Source organism: Heloderma suspectum, chromosome 4 (assembly GCF_057233095.1).
Source record: "Heloderma suspectum isolate Gila_16-S chromosome 4, 16-S_ref, whole genome shotgun sequence".
NCBI classification, from domain to species: domain Eukaryota; kingdom Metazoa; phylum Chordata; class Lepidosauria; order Squamata; family Helodermatidae; genus Heloderma; species Heloderma suspectum.
The window spans coordinates 59,377,798-59,393,557 of NC_139461.1; the positions used below are offsets into that span (position 1 = coordinate 59,377,798).

The 15,760-nt window shown below is 42.9% G+C and overlaps 1 protein-coding gene across 5 annotated transcripts in view; it reads left to right on the forward strand.

Moving 5' to 3' along the window:
• PPP1R42 (protein phosphatase 1 regulatory subunit 42) overlaps nt 1-13,131 on the forward strand; it is a 29,766-nt gene extending 16,635 nt beyond the window's left edge. For 2 of the 5 annotated variants that reach the window (XM_084849369.1, XM_084849370.1), the window contains exons 7-8: nt 1,234-1,375; nt 12,838-13,131. In XM_084849369.1, coding sequence (XP_084705495.1) covers nt 1,234-1,375; nt 12,838-12,916 — 221 coding nt within the window. In that variant the 3' untranslated portion in view covers nt 12,917-13,131. Of the gene's footprint in view, nt 1-413; nt 546-1,233; nt 1,481-12,837 lie in introns of those variants that run through there. The other 3 variants (XM_084849366.1, XM_084849367.1, XM_084849368.1) reach the window with 3 other exon arrangements.
• Nucleotides 13,132-15,760: the final 2,629 nt, after the last annotated feature.

The following is a 15,760-nucleotide window of genomic DNA, read 5'->3' on the forward strand; positions in this document are numbered from 1 at the left end:
TTGTACTGGACCATATGTAGCAACTATAATATGCTGTTGTACCAGAGAAGATGGAGGACAGGGAGACAAAGTTTCAAAATGTCTTTTCTACCTTTTTGTTCTTGTTGGAATAGCTGTGCCACTTTTACAGGTCCATCCTTTCCTCCATTATGCAATAGCAGTCTACCTATCTGCTGCCTGTCCCACACCCACTGTACTATGGAGCCAAAGCCAAATTGGATTCTAGTACTGTACCAGCTAGAGAGCAGGGAGGCAAATTGATGTCTCATGTGTGGCAAAAGGGTAAACCTACTGAAACAAAAGCTTTTCCTTGGTCTTCCTAAAAATACCAGCGCTACATCTAGGAAAGAATTGGATAACCCAGGGTTACCTAGCTTTTTTTTTACTTATATGTAACAAAATTTTCCTCTCAGAATCCCTTGATGGAAAAGAAATAAAAGAAATGGAAAGACAATTCTTGATGAATTGGAAAGCGTCCAGAGATGCCAGAAAGAAAAATAGGGCAGAAAGCATGATGAATGAGCATGCATCATATTCACATTTTGGTAAACAAGATATATCTTCATGTTTGTTCACAGGATCAACATTAAGAGAAGAGCATGTTTGGGGGAAAATGTCAGTAGACAATTAACTAGAGTATATAGTGTGTTAAAGATGCTGCTGGGGAATTTTTCAGTCTTTTGGTGTAAATTAAACCATTCCTTTCCAGTAATTCAATAAGAGTATACGAATAGGTGAATAATTTAAGAACGTTCCACAGTCAATTTTCAAATTATAAAGGTTATGTTACATTTGTTGTGTGCTGTTGAACAGCAATAGTATTCCAAGTGTTGGAGGGTCACAAACTCAATTATTTTGTGAACATAGTTTTATGAAGTTTTTCATGACTTACTAATTCATGTCAATTACTACAGTCTAACTGAAAAAATAAGTAACAGCAAGGATGTTTTTCATTCTCCATCATTTTACTGATTCTTCCCATGTTTACTGATGATCCTGCTTGGATAATCTTTTCAGGGACTATGACATAAAACATGTGCATCAGTAATGTTTATAATAGGTTTTAAAAAATGCTATACTTTCATACACCATCTATGATTTGATGAGGTGGTATTTCCACTTTACCTAGTTACTATACAATTTGCAGATGTAACTCCATCTGGATTATTTTGCTTAAAATATGGGGAGAGTTTTCTGAATAATAAATGCTTTTATATCTTTTGCATTCTACAGATGATAATGACCCAGAACATCCCCATTTTCCTGTTTACTACTTCCCAATGGCCAAAGAAAAACCAGAGGTACATAGATCTCCTTACAATAAAGAATCTCATACAACAACATATGAAGAAAATAGAGTTACTGAAAAAATCAGGTATGTTTCCTATCAAATACCTTTGGAGTCCAAGATCACTGTACATTGGTGTATAAATGTCTAAAGGAAAGATTTTCACCTTCCAGTATACTGCAGTAACATATAGGGCCTACTGTTTTCTGTTGATCTCAGAACAATTCTTACTTCCATAGTTGTTCCTTTTATCAGTTCATATTGTGTGATAAAATTATGATTAAGTCTGTTGCGTCACATTTTGTAGCACATAACTGTTTATCATCAGTTAGGACCAACTAGATGCATGTAACATTGTCCTGTTGGCTGTTCTTAAATGGGAAACCAGCAGAGTTTGCCTCCATGGAATTTTAAATTCACATTTGGAACTTAGCAGGGACAAAATCCTCTGAGAGGTGATTTGGAGTGGGGAAACAGCAGAAAGGGAAAGGGCGGCACATGCATATACCCTGCTGCCACTTCTCCAAACCCAATTGCTCCTCTGAAAGCAGCTTTTCTGGATTAAAAATACTTGACTGAGTAACTTTTATTTATTTACTGTACTTTTAAATCATACAATAACCAAATTTCTCTGGACAGTGTAAAATACATTAAAAACCTACAGTACAAAAATGAAAACAACAACAAAAAAAACACACAGAGAATAAAACCAAGATAAAACCATCAGCAAAGAATAAAACCATTACAGCAGCATAAACCAGCAACAGAATAGAGTGCTAAAAGCACGAAAGATACTTCTTAAAATGCCTTGGAGAATAAGAAAGTCTTCACCTGGCACCAGAAAGACCAGAACATGCACACCAGGCAAGCCTCTCTGGGAAGAGCATTCCAGTGGAGAATGTTAAGACAGAGGGGTGCTTAACCCTTTTCCTAAAGCAGCGGTGGGCAACTTGTAGCTTTCCAGATGTTTTTGCCTAACCTACAACTCCTATCAGCCCTCACAATTAGCTATGCTGGCTAGGGCTGATGAGAGTTGTATGCCAAAAATCTGTAGGACCACAAGTTTCCCACCCCTGTCCTAAAGTGCTTGCGCATGCGCGCAATCTCTCTCTCTCTCTCACACACACACGCACGCACACACACACTATGGGGAACTTGCAGAACAGAGCCCTTGAGAGGTGAAGAATGGTTAGATAAGTATATGGAAGGTACACCCAGGCCTCCTGATTATGTTGTTCTGTATACTTTTAGAAGAAGAGAGGAATATAAATATCACCATCATCATCATCATTATTGATGGCTAGCACACTGTAATGCATGTACACCCAGCATCCTGTTCCACAGGCACTTGAGGTTTGTAGAAGAACATATGAAGCTGCCTTATATTGAATCAAACCACTGGTCCCATCTAGCCTAGGATTGTTGACACTGACTGTGGCAGCAGCTCTCCAGGGTTTCAGGCAAGAATTTTTCCTGCCCTATCTAAAGATATCACAGATTGAATCACGACCTTTGTATGCAAAGCATGAACTCTACTACTGAGTTTTCAGCCCCTCAGTCAAGGCAGGTAGAGTCTGGTTAAGGTAGGCCAGTCAAGGTGAAAGCTGTCATGTAGAGGGCAGACAAAAACAGGAGTTGGACACCTCCAAGTGAGCCCTTCTGTCTGACACTCTCTCCTACTAAGGTAGCTATAGGAAGATGTCATCTCAGCAGGGAGCTAAACCCAACTGCAATCTTATCTAAGCTGACAAAACTATAGTGTGGCTGACTCCACACACCCCTTCCTCAGGACCTGACTAGATCATTAAACAGTCCTTGCCTTATTTTGTAGTCTTTGATTTCTGTGAGGCTGGAGAGATGGAGGTACTGCAGGGAACTTATCCTCTGAATCTGAGGGTGATGGCAGGGCTCCCTCCAGCTGGGAGGGCCTGGAATAAGGTAGTGATGCCTCTTCCCTGAGGAAGTGTCCTGAGCCTTATTCTCATCAGAGTCCTCTGTAGTGCACTGTAAGGATTGGAATGAGAAGGGAAGAAGAAGGCTCCTTTGATCCCCTTGCCAGTTCCCTTCTGTGTGCCCAGTCTCACTGGCAGTGGGAAGGATTGTGCCCCTGAGGAGAACCTCACCTTAGGGTGGGGACCTCTACACTAGTGCAATCCCACCCCAAATGTGGAGAATCACCCTTCACCACTGGGCAATCCTTCTCCTCACTTCCGCTGCCACCATTAAACTACACCCCTTTATTTAAAATACACTTTTCCCCCTAAGGTAGCGACCATTCTGCATGAGACAAAACAGATCAGAGGAACCAGAAACGTAAACAAAGATACTAGTATTTTATTGAAAAGAAATCAAACAAGAAAGTGGATTGTTTATGAATGTTGTTGCTAGTTTTAAACAGGGTTTCTATACATTTACTTTTTCCACCAAACAGGTGTTAGAAGCCCCAGTTCCTATCCCTAACCAACCTTAAGCCAATTGCTCTGTCAAGCTCCACCCCAGTTAACTCACAGGCCTAACAATAAGGGCTTGAAAGGCAGGCTTCTTTCTGGTCAGGTTTGACTTCCACCTGGAACCTTCAAGGCTGTTCACCAGGCTTCTCCTGAAGTCTTCAGTTCAGTCCAGCAGCTGCTCAGTCTTCAGACCACTTGCACCTGCTGACACCCCATCTTCAGCTCTGTCCTCCAAAGTAACTGCCATTTTACCAGCACATCATATTTACAGTGTAACTTTCCTGATTCTGTTTCAGTGGTGTTAGCCATCCTTCCCAGCTTTGTGTCATCTGTTAATTTGATAGGTATTCCTCCTACACCCTCTTCCAAGTCATTTATAAAGTGTTGAACAGCACAGGACCTAGGACCCAGCCCAGTGGAACTCCACACCCGATCAGGCCCATAGCCAGCCTAAGAGATGGGGGGTGGGGGAAGTAGGAGAGCAGTTCATCTGGCTTGCAGGCCTTTTAAAGACAAAATTGTAAAAGGCTTTTTAATTGTTTGCGGCTTAGTGGTTAAGACGCTGAACTGCAGACTGGAAGGTCGGCAGGACAGCAGTTCGAGACCCGAGTGCTGCGTGACGGAGTGAGCTCCCGTCTTCAGTCCCAGCTTCTGCCAACTTAGCAGTTCAAAAGCAAGAAATTGCAAGTAGATAAATAGGTACCGCTTCGGCAGGAAAGGTAACAGCGTTCCGTGCACCTCGGTGTTCAGTCATGCCAGCCACATGACCACGGAAGCGTCTTCGGAGAGCGCTGGCTCTTCGGCTTAGAAATGGAGATGAGCACCACACCCTAGAGTCAGACATGATTGGTTGGGGACACTTTTATCTTTACCTTTTTTAAAAAAAAAATGGGGGGGCAGAGAAAATTGGGGGGTAGGCCCCTCATAGCCTATTCCTGGCTATGGGCCTGCACCAGGTTGACACAGAGCCATAACTGAGCACTCATTGGCTAATATTGCTTAACCAGCTGTGGATCGACTTCATCAACCAGGTTCTGCTGGTCAGGATTAGGTCCAGGACAACAGACCCCCTTGTTCCTTCTTCCACCTTTTGAGAGATGGAGTTGACATAAGGCAACTCAAAAATGTATTAGATGTTTTATTCTGGGCTTTTGCCATCCTTCCCTACAGGAGTTATTTTAAAGCCCTTTTGATCAAGTTTGTGAGGCTCTTAGAAGACAAATTTTTCCCGGTCCCCATGGGGTACATCCCATCTTCTGCAAGGAGTGATTCATTTTGGTATTGCAGGCCATAGTCTATAAGACCAAACCTTCCAGATGACACCATCTGTGTTCCAGTGGCCCTGAATGTATTCTGATTCTCCTGGTGCTGTGTGTCACATTCTTCCACACTTGTCTCTTGCCCTTTGTTAGAAACCTCCTCCTTCTGGTGCTCTTTCAGGAGGGCATTTTGCCTGTCATCTAAAAATCTTTCAATTTTGTGAGATCATTTTGAACTGGGTCAATGACTGAAATCAGATTTATTTATTACATTTATATATAGCCTTTCCTCCAAAATAGCTCAATGTGGCATACATGATTTCTCTCCTTTTTATTCTCACCATAATCCATGAGAGTTATTAGGCTGAGGGAGTGATGGGCCCATGGTCACCCAGTGAGCCACATGTCTGAGTGGGAACCTGAATCTTGGTCTCCTCACTCCCAGTCTGACACTCTAACTACTGCACCACACTGGTTCTCAACCCATGTCTGAATCTCACTATCCAGAGGACCATACTTTAGTCATAAACTGAGTTTTAGCATATCTTCAGGAACACCATAGTTTGCTCTTCTTGTCAAACTTGTTTCTATACAAAAATTGAAATCTCTAAAAATAATATAAATATGCAGATGTGTACTGCACTCTTAGCTCCCTTTGTACTGGAAAACACAGCGGAGTCCTTACAGTTCCCTGTGACATTTATTAATAATCATTTGCATAGCCATTTTGTAATCTTTGTCTCATCCATCCTCAGAATAACCCCATTAAATGTGTCACTGTTATTTATAGATGAGGAACTGTGAAAGAAATAGGTTGCCAAATGAGTGTATGTTGAACAATACTTTAAATATGTGGGTTAGAGTCACCCATTTATCTACTATGTATACTGACTTGCATTAAGATCGCTCAGATAAAGACATATGTGAATGGAACACTTTATAGAACTGTACTGTTGCCCCTTACACAAACTGGAAGAATTTAATATAGGGCTTTTCCAGACACCATGGTTTTCTAAGGAACAGGGAAAACCTCTCACTGATCCCTCTCACCCCCACCCCAATGTATCCCAGAACTGCTGCCATTCTTGGAAGTTGCTGTTTCCCAGCAGTCAGATCATTAAATATAGATGCTGGAAAACAGGGTTTTTCCCAGTAAGAAAAACTATGACATGTGTTTTGCTGGGGATATGGTGATTGCACAAATTTCATAGGAAATTATTGAATGCTGCCTGTGACATCACTGCCAAGCAAGCCAGAAGACCCACCCTGCTAACTCACAGCAGTCTACTTTTGACCAAAATGTCCCCTCACTCCCAAGAGACTGTGAATTCATTCTTTCCTGTGCTGGAACACACATCTCCAGCAATTTAAAAAAACCTCTACTATTCCTTCCCTCAACCACAGCAATGCCAGCCTATACCCCCTCAGATGGGCATAGCTTCCTGTGACTAGGAAGAATAATTAGTTGAGAAAGAATTGTCCAACCCTCTAAGAACCAGTCAGTAGTGTAGTGGCAAAGAAGTGCGGGGTCCCCTCACAGACACACCCCTCACAGCCATGCCCCTTTCTAAGATTATACAACCTTGTACAATTATGCAGTAAAAATGAGCTTTCACTCACTTTATCTCTAAGCCATTATTTCTCCCAATTATCTTTGCTTAATGCAAATCAGTGCTATTCCTGTTTACTCAGAAGTCTCATTGAATTAAATGGGGTTGCTCTCATTTAACTGTGGGTAGGATTGCAATCTTCATTTTACTTCTCATCCTTGGTATGTGTAAAGTAATAATGTAGAACCATGTGTCCATCAGTGCCAACCACATGCCACCAGGAAGCTCACAAACAGGGCAAGATGGAGAAAGCCATCCCTTCCTGCTGGACCCCAGGTTCTGGTGGCAAACAGAGGTACCCTGCCTCTTATGATCAGGGGTACTACCCTGCCTCCCAATAACACTGCTTGCACCAAGGATAGTTAACAGGAAAAACAAAATCTCACCCCCTCTTCCATATAACATATTCTTATCATACAATGAGTGCAAGTGATTTGCAAAAGAAAACAACAAACAGCCATGCCCAATTAACATACAGAATTCCATGGCATAAAGATGTGGTGATGGCCACTCTCATTGGCAGCTTTTATTCATGTATGATGAATACATGAATAAAAGCACGAATACATGACATCAGTAGTTATTGGCCATGATGGTGATGTTGAACCTCCATATGCAGAGGCAGTATACCTCTGGGGACCTGACGCTGCAGTCAAACCACAGGGGAAGTTGGACTTTTTTCTGTCTAAGCATGCATTGGATTGTATCTTAAAGGCTGGGTCAGAGATTCAGACAGAAAAAAACCCTTTCAATTGACCCCTTTCAATTGACTTGGTCACAGATTGCTAAATTGGAAAACACTTGGATATTTCCTCCCCATTGTTTATTTATTGTTTATTTATTTAATTTATATTCCACCTTTCTGCCCAAAATGGTGCTCAATACAGCTGATAATAAAATACAGATTAAAAACAAAATATTAATTAAAACAGAACATAAAAACAAATACATTAAAAACTATTAAAAACACTGCAAAAAATAAACAGCATTTTAAAAAATAGCATAACGTTCTCCATTTTAAAGGAGCTAGTAAACAATGCCATTTAAGCTGCAATCTTATACACACTTACCTGGGAGTAAGTCCCATTGACTCATTGGGCTTACTTCTGAATAGATATGGAAAGCACAGCGTAGAAGCCAAGCAAAAAAATTCTAGCACCTCCTCTCAGTCTACCACTTCATTCTGCCTAATAGCTCTACACGGTACGGAGGTTTTTTAATTATTATTTGAGGCAGTGCTATGCTGCCCATACAAGAAGGGCTATACCATGCACTCCACAGACAGACACACACTGTCTTCCTCCCAAATGTGATCTCGCTCACCAGACTGAGAAATTTAGCCCCCTTCCCACTTACGAGCTCACTTTTACCTCACCTTTTTCTCCTCCACCGCCACCGAGCAGGTTCTCCCTGACTAGGCTTCAGACACCACCCCTAAAACTCTCCCGCCTCCCTCAGAAGCTGTCACTGGAGGCCACGATCTTACCTCAGGTGGGGAAGCCATGCTCATCGCGCTTGCGCAGCTGCAGCTGCCTCTACCCAGCGTGTAGCAGGACGAGCTCAGCTAAACGCAGCCAGGCAGCAGCGGCGGTGCCTCGTCCTCTCCTCCTCGTGCCCCCGTTTCCTTCTCCCTCTCACTTTCGGGTAGGGATGTCAGAGAATTCCGCCACGGATTTCGGTGAGGCCGAAGGCCAGTGCATTTGGCCCCCCGAAATCTGTGGCGGAACGGCCTGCCGCCCCCCCCCCCCCGCGGATCCCCCCGGGACAAGATTTACCTGGGGTGGATGTTCCGGGCGGTGGCGGCTCCGGCTGCGGCTGCTGTGGCGGCTGGTCTTCCAACCGGCTGCCGTCGCTGCCATTAGCAGTCTTGTCGGGGTTTTTTGTTTGTTTTTTACAGAGACGTGATAGGCTACGTAAAGACTTACGTAGCCTATCACATACCGGTTTAAAAAAAAAACCGCGTACGCAAATGGCGGCGGCTACAGCCACCGCCATTTCCGTTCCTTATTTTTCGCCGTCTTACTCTACGTAAATATTTACGTAGACTATTACGGCGAAAATAAAGGGGAACGCAAATAGCGTAGTGGGCGCTATTTGCGTCCCTTTTTGATTCGCCGTAACGGCGAATCAAAAAGGGACGCAAATAGCGCCCACTACGCTATTTGCGTTCCCCTTTATTTTCGCCGTAATAGTCTACGTAAATATTTACGTAGACTAAGACGGCGAAAAATAAGGAACGCAAATGGTGGCGGCCGTAGCCACCGCCATTTACGTACGCGTTGTTTTGGTTTTTTTACCCAGAGCCCTCCACGGCCAGAAATCCGGCTGTGGACAGCTCTGGCCTGGGCCTGGCTGGCTGCTCCGCGGAGCATAGCCGGCCGTCAAGGATTCCGGGGGGGGAGGACCGGATTGCCTCCCCCCTCTGTCGAGGATTCCGGGGGAAGGGACGGAACGCCTCCCCCCCCACCATGAACATAATCCGAGGAAAGGTAAGTGACTTTCGTACATCCCTACTTTCGGGATGCCCCAGCCAAGGGGGAAGAACAGCAGGGCCAACGGGGCTGGCGCGCACAGTTGCTCCCTCCCTCGCTGGCTCACCACTGGGAAAGTGGAGGGGAGCTGGCTGGGACCCATCTGCAAAAATAGTACCCTGTGACCCCCCACTACTACAAGCCTGGAACCAGTGCATTCAAAGGTCTTTACTTTAATAAAGCTAAATCCTATTTGCATGATTATGGGAATAGTTCCAATTAAGCCAATGTGGATGTAAATACAGTAAGAAATGGGGCATTTTAAAAGTATGTTTGAATATAAAAAAATAAATAGGAATGTAAAAATCCATAGCTTTTTCTACCAGTGCTATAATTTCATCTTAAAACATATATATTCAATTATTAAATATTGGCTGTTGGGTCATAAGCAAAATCTTGGCCCTACAGCAAGAAAAGCTTGACCCAGTTGGAACAAACACATGCATTGCTTAATGCTATTATTAGCAGATCAAAATGGTTAATGCTACTTTCAGGGTTTGTCACAGTAAAGTATGTGAAGGGTGCATATGTCCATACAAGTCGGTTATTTTTCTCCCATAGCTCAGGCCCAACTTGCCCCCATCTTTATAGTGTATTTGACAGACATACTGGCCAATGAATTGAACACTGTTACAGTATTCTTTCTATCTTGTGCCTCTCTCCATTCTTCAAGCAGATTATCCACATTTTTCTTAAGTTCCACATGTACATGTATTCAATTAAATGTACATTCATCCTGCCCTTTAAAGAAAAGTAAAAGGCAGGGGTTTTTAACATTGAAAAACAGCTTCAGGAAGTAGATGGGTTAGTGACGTCACAGGTGTCCAGCCATTCAACACTGTACTCAGCCAGCTTCTTCTGTAAACACACAGTACCATTTTCCCCTGAGCTTGATTTGAGAGAGAACAAATTTAAGTGAGTATGCTTCCAGAACAAGTTCAAATTATATATAGCTGTATGCACCCTGACAGGGGACTCTCTTTTCATGCAGGCTATGTAATATTTTTTTATTTATTATTTAAAATATTTCTTGGCTGCCTTTCAGGACAGGAGCCCTCCCAAGGAGGCATACAACAGAAAAATGCACATAATAAAAACCAATGCGGGAATAAAAACAGTAAAAACAGCAACAGCAGCAAACATTCTAAGAAACAACAAACATTAGTATAAAACAAAACCTACAACACACAATATCCACTACAACCCAGTCCAATAAAACATAATCAAGGGAAGGCCAGAGTAAAGTAGCAAGGAATAAGTTTTCAGGGCCCTCTTAAAAACCTGCAGTGATGGGGCCTGGTGGACCCCTGATGGCAACTTATTCCAGAGGTGTGCTAGAGGGGATTTGACCTGTAGTTGTTTATAAATAGACATTAAATACAACCTTAAACTGCATATGGGATCCACTGAGAACAGACTAATGAGGAAAGCTAATCACTGTCTGGCTATTTAAACATGTCACTAAAAACACATAGGAAATGTGAAATACATTAATCTTTGTTTTTATTAATTTTAAAACAATAACATTGTGTTGATGAGATAAATTGCTTTTTTTAAACATACACACATACGTTTGCACACAGTGGACATTAATTTAAAGACAACGAAATGTCTATATTTCGGCAGGTGATCGCATGGCCTTATCAAATGAGAGGTGACCTTTCTAGAACAAGATTCAGCTCTCACCAAATGCACAAGAGAGATATAGGGAAATTCCATTTGTCCAAATTGGAGGATACCAACAGGCAGCAGGTTTTCTTGTGGGAGAGGAGAAGGACCTGGATCTCAGAGTCAGGCCTTTGTAGTGAGATGGTTGGTGAAGTATCTGATTGAGGGATGAAGCATAAGTATAGGTTAGGGAGGCAAGCGAAGGTCAAAAGGCAAGTGCAGAGAGAAAAGAAGTGATGGGACTGTCAAGAATGACAAAGCAGAGAACCGCTTGCAGGCCAGGGAACAAACCAGAAACAGGCACAGGAAAAAAGCACAGTGCAGTCTCTCCTACAAGACTTCATGGCACAACCGAGGACCAAACTATGTGATGCAGGAAATGCGTGACTGGATCTCCCAACTTTAAAATAAGATAGAAGTACATGGGGAAGCCTGAATTGGATTAGGACACTGGGCAAGGCTGGAGTTTAGCCATTCTTCTTTGTCCCATGCCATTTTTCCAATCGAAATTGCTTCCCTGAAACTATTAGCCCTACTAATAGCTGTATTATATCTGTATTTTTCCCTAGGCAGGGCTAATAGGAACTTTTGGAGGGTGGAGGATTTTAATCAGGGAAATGGAGTAAAAACAAAGGCCTGAACTCCCCAGAAAAACATTCTCAACCTAATCCAGGCCCACCCATAGCTACTTGTGCATTTTTTTAAAAGTCAGGCGATCCAATCACAGATCTCATGTGTCATATGTAGTTTGGCCCCAAGTCTGCTAACAAGAAAAGAATGTTCTGTTCAAGTAAATATGTATAAGAGCCAGGTATTAAAAGGTATAGTGTATATAGTATGTGTATATAGTGTATATAAACATAAAAGATGTGATCCAAAGACATTTGAGGATGTCAGAAAACTGTGAAACTGCTGTTGTATTCTAGGATTCTGTTCTCCCCAGTGAAAGTGCAAATCATTTATTGAGTGAGAGGAAAGCAAATGTTGGACTCAACCCAGGCCTCCCTTTTCTCCATCAAACATATCAGAGCTGACAGTACCGATCATCTGTTTAGCACATATTGCAGAAACACAAGATTAGTATGTTGAATTCTGGATGTGCCTCCCCTTTCCTGGCAGTAGCCTTCTCTGCTCCTTGCAAGTGGAAACCTGTTTCCCACAGCAAATCACCTTAGCTGGATTATGCCATTAAAGTACAGTCACATTTATTAGAAAGATCTGGGAAACATTTGGGTAAACAGAATTAAGATGTATGGGAATTCTATGTAGCATACAAAGTATATATCTATGTAAAGGACATAATGAATTCAAATATCACTGGGTATTGGGTAACTGAAATTTAGATGATAGATGTTATGTATTTTTACTTGGATGGCACATATCTTTCTAGTACCGACAAGAAGATACTAAACAATTAATGATTAAGGCTGCAATCCTATACCCCCTTACCTAGGAGTAAACCCCATTGAACTCAATGGCACTTCTGAGTAGACATGTATACAATTGCTCTGTAAAATGCATTACTTCCAAATATGTGGTTTTACTATCTTATTTTAGAAACAAATGGTAACTGCAGTCACTGTATGTTCTAGTACAATAATGATTAGTATGTATCTTTACACATTATTTAGTTTGCCTTTTTAAAATTTAGGCTGCAATTCTTCGCACACTTACAAGGGAATAAACCCCATTGAATACATTATGTCTTTTTCTGAGTAAACATGCATTGGATTGCACAGTTAATCACATACATACAACAATAGAATCCTATGCTTGTCAACTCAGAAGTCCTATTGAGTTCAGTGGAACTTAGATAAGTATGGATCTGCAGACCTTGTAGTTCCAGAAGTAAATGCATGCCATGTGGAATGTGATCCAGATGTGTGTTAAACATCTGTATGCAGCATTTAACAGAAACCTAAGCGTAGAATATAAACATATCCTCAGAGACAAATGATACTCAATATTATTATTGCATCCAAAATTACTGTTATTTTTAAAATATTGTTTTACAAAATGTTGTTCAAACAGCCATTCAGACTTGAAGAATTCTCAAAGTGTACAGAAAGAACTCTTTGAACCTCACCTCCTTAGACAAATGTCTCTGTAAACAGACACTGGAAAGAAGTATTTTCGTGTTGTTATGGAGTACATCAGAGCCAACTATAAAGAAAAGTGGAGTCCAGTGGGAAGAGCTTTATATGTTAATTGAAAAACTATTTTTAACTTTTTCACTGCTAACACAGCAAATTTTCATAATACAAAATCAGTATTTATATAATAGATCCAATATATGTTACTTCATTAAAAAAAAGTTTAAAATACAGTGTGCAGACTTCTTGATGAGAAAAGGTTTTGATACTGACTGCAGTCCCCATCGAATCTAAAGGCTTCATCACACAGAGCTTTTATCTTGCAACTGAGATTGCTCCTTCACGGACGTTTCTGGGCTCTTTACATGACGCCGTGACCCTCCTGCAGTATATGCCCTTTGTTCTGTTTTTAAATAGATTGCAGATAAGGAGCTATCAAATTACCCTGTTGTGTTCCACTTCAGTTTCCTCCATGAAAAGCTTTAAAGCGGCAAGGAGAGGAGTGAGATCAATGAAAGATAATGGAAACCTCAGATATGGGGAGAAGGGCAGGGGAGTGCATGTAAAGGGAGTCAGTGGTGATCCTGCATGTAAAACTGAAGCAGAAAGCCCCATTTTAAATACAGGATTTTAGGCTGGTGTAGAAATGCCCTAAATCATTGGTAAAACTTGCAGTTTATCTATAGATCCTATATACTAACTGCAAACTCATTATGTGAGTGCCAATCCTTATGAAGCCAATATGGCACCATCCTTGCACAAGAAGCTTGAGGAAACCCCAAGATTTGTAGATGCACAAAAAAAATTCAGAGAAAAAAAATTCAAGGGGCAGAAACAACTCAATGGGGACTGAGCATGCCCAGTAGGCACAGGATGCTGAATGTTGGGGCAGGGCGATGAAAAATGGGCAAAGGGGGAATGGAATGGAGTATCTTGGGAAAGTGCATTGACATGGCTATCTGGATATCTGAACAGGAGAATGTTATACTGCAACTTTGTTTTGCAAGTCCCACTAGTATGCATGATTGCCAGTACTTTTTGCACGATAACCTAGGGATGGGGGAGAATTTCTCCCCGAAACTTTGGGGGGCCGAGCGCCAACGCATTCGGTCCTCTGAAGGTTGTTCGGGGAGAACTTCTCCGGCCCCCCGCCCCCCCCCCCCGGGATGGGACTTGACTTTCACGAATGTCCCTCCCGGTGGCGGATCCCGGCGGCAGTTCGGCAGGTCTTCGTCAGGGGCAGGGGCGGCAGCTGGTCTTTCGACTGGCTGCCACCGCCGCCATTACAAGCAAAGTAAAAAAAAAAAAACGCCCCTGTGATAGGCTACGTGACGATTAACGTAGCCTATCACGGCTAGATTTGCAAAGTCAGCCGTGATAAGCTACGTTAATCGTCATGTAGACTATCACGGGTGACTTTAAAAAAAAAAAGCGCGTACGGCTAATGGTGGCCCCCATAGGGAGCCGCCATTCGCGTTCCTTATTTGGTCGCTGTAGTCTACGTAAAGATTTACGTAGACTACAGCGACCAAATAAGGAACGCGAATGGCGGCTCCCTATGGGGGCCGCCATTTGCGTACGCGCTTTTATTTTTTTTAAAGTCACCCGTGATAGGCTACGTGACGATTAACGTAGCCTATCACGGCTGACTTTGCAGATCTAGCCGTGATAGGCTACGTTAATCGTCACGTAGCCTATCACGGGGCGTTTTTGTTTTTGTTTTACTTTTCTTTTGAAGTTCGCGGCTGGGGAGACGGGGCGCTTCTCCCCGGCCTGAATTTCGGCCGGGTGAGGAGGGAAGCCTCCCCCCCCCGGCCTGAACTTCGGGGGGAGCAGCGAAGCGCCTCCTCCCCACCGCGAAGCAAGCTGCGAGACCAGGTAAGTGACTTTCGTGCACCCCTACGATAACCTAGCAGGTCAATGGAACTACACTATTATTTAATCAGTGTTCTTACAACAACTCTTCAGAGTCTCATATCCTTTCCAGTGTTACCAAGGTCCAAAGATGGACCATCACGTGGAGGGAATCGCCATGGCAACAGGTTTAGTTCACTCTCCACTTTATTGTGGTTTTTACTGGAGTCGAATCTGCTCCGTCTGGGGACACACAGGGGTAAAAAACCTGGATTATCCCAAAGCTAGCCTGGGGCTTTCGGCAGGTCACATGCAGTTTACTGCGAATTGTTTGGGTGGATACTGGGTGGAGTCTTGTCCACGTCATCATTTAGAGAGCCTGTTCCCACCCTCCGACTTTTGCTTCGTTCTGCCCCTTTTGCTTTCTCTGGCCAGTGTGTGTTTTAGTGCCCTCACCCTCCCCAACCTATGTCCGACTCTCCCCACCCAATTTTTTAAAAACGTTTCCTCTAAAACCGCAGTAGCGGCAGGACGAAATGTGCAGCCACAACCCCTCACATTACCGCATTAGTGGGGACACTCAGTTACTCAAGCAATTACTCAAGGTAGCCTGCTGTTCCTGTTTATTTCCAGAAGTAAGAAATAAATCCCGCTCCCCTGCGGTGACAGGGTCAAAAGCTAACTAGTAACCCACTCTAAAGCGCTCTTTTGCTTCTCCATTGCTTTCTTAGATCCCGATTGCAAAGTTGTGCTTCTTTGATGTTGTATAGTTTCTCTCTCGTGTAAAATCACTTCTCTGCTTTTATCGAGTAACGATCTTGCCTTCTCATTGCAAGCAGGGGGAAGGAGAAAGTGGGGATGGAAGCAGTAGGCAAAAGTGCACACATGGGGAACAATGAGGTGGGGAGCAATAACTCTGCAGCAGATTGCTGGGATGCGGCAAGATTGGGGTGGGGGAGACCTAAATATGAGGAGTATTGCAATCCTATGCATCTCTACTCAGAAGT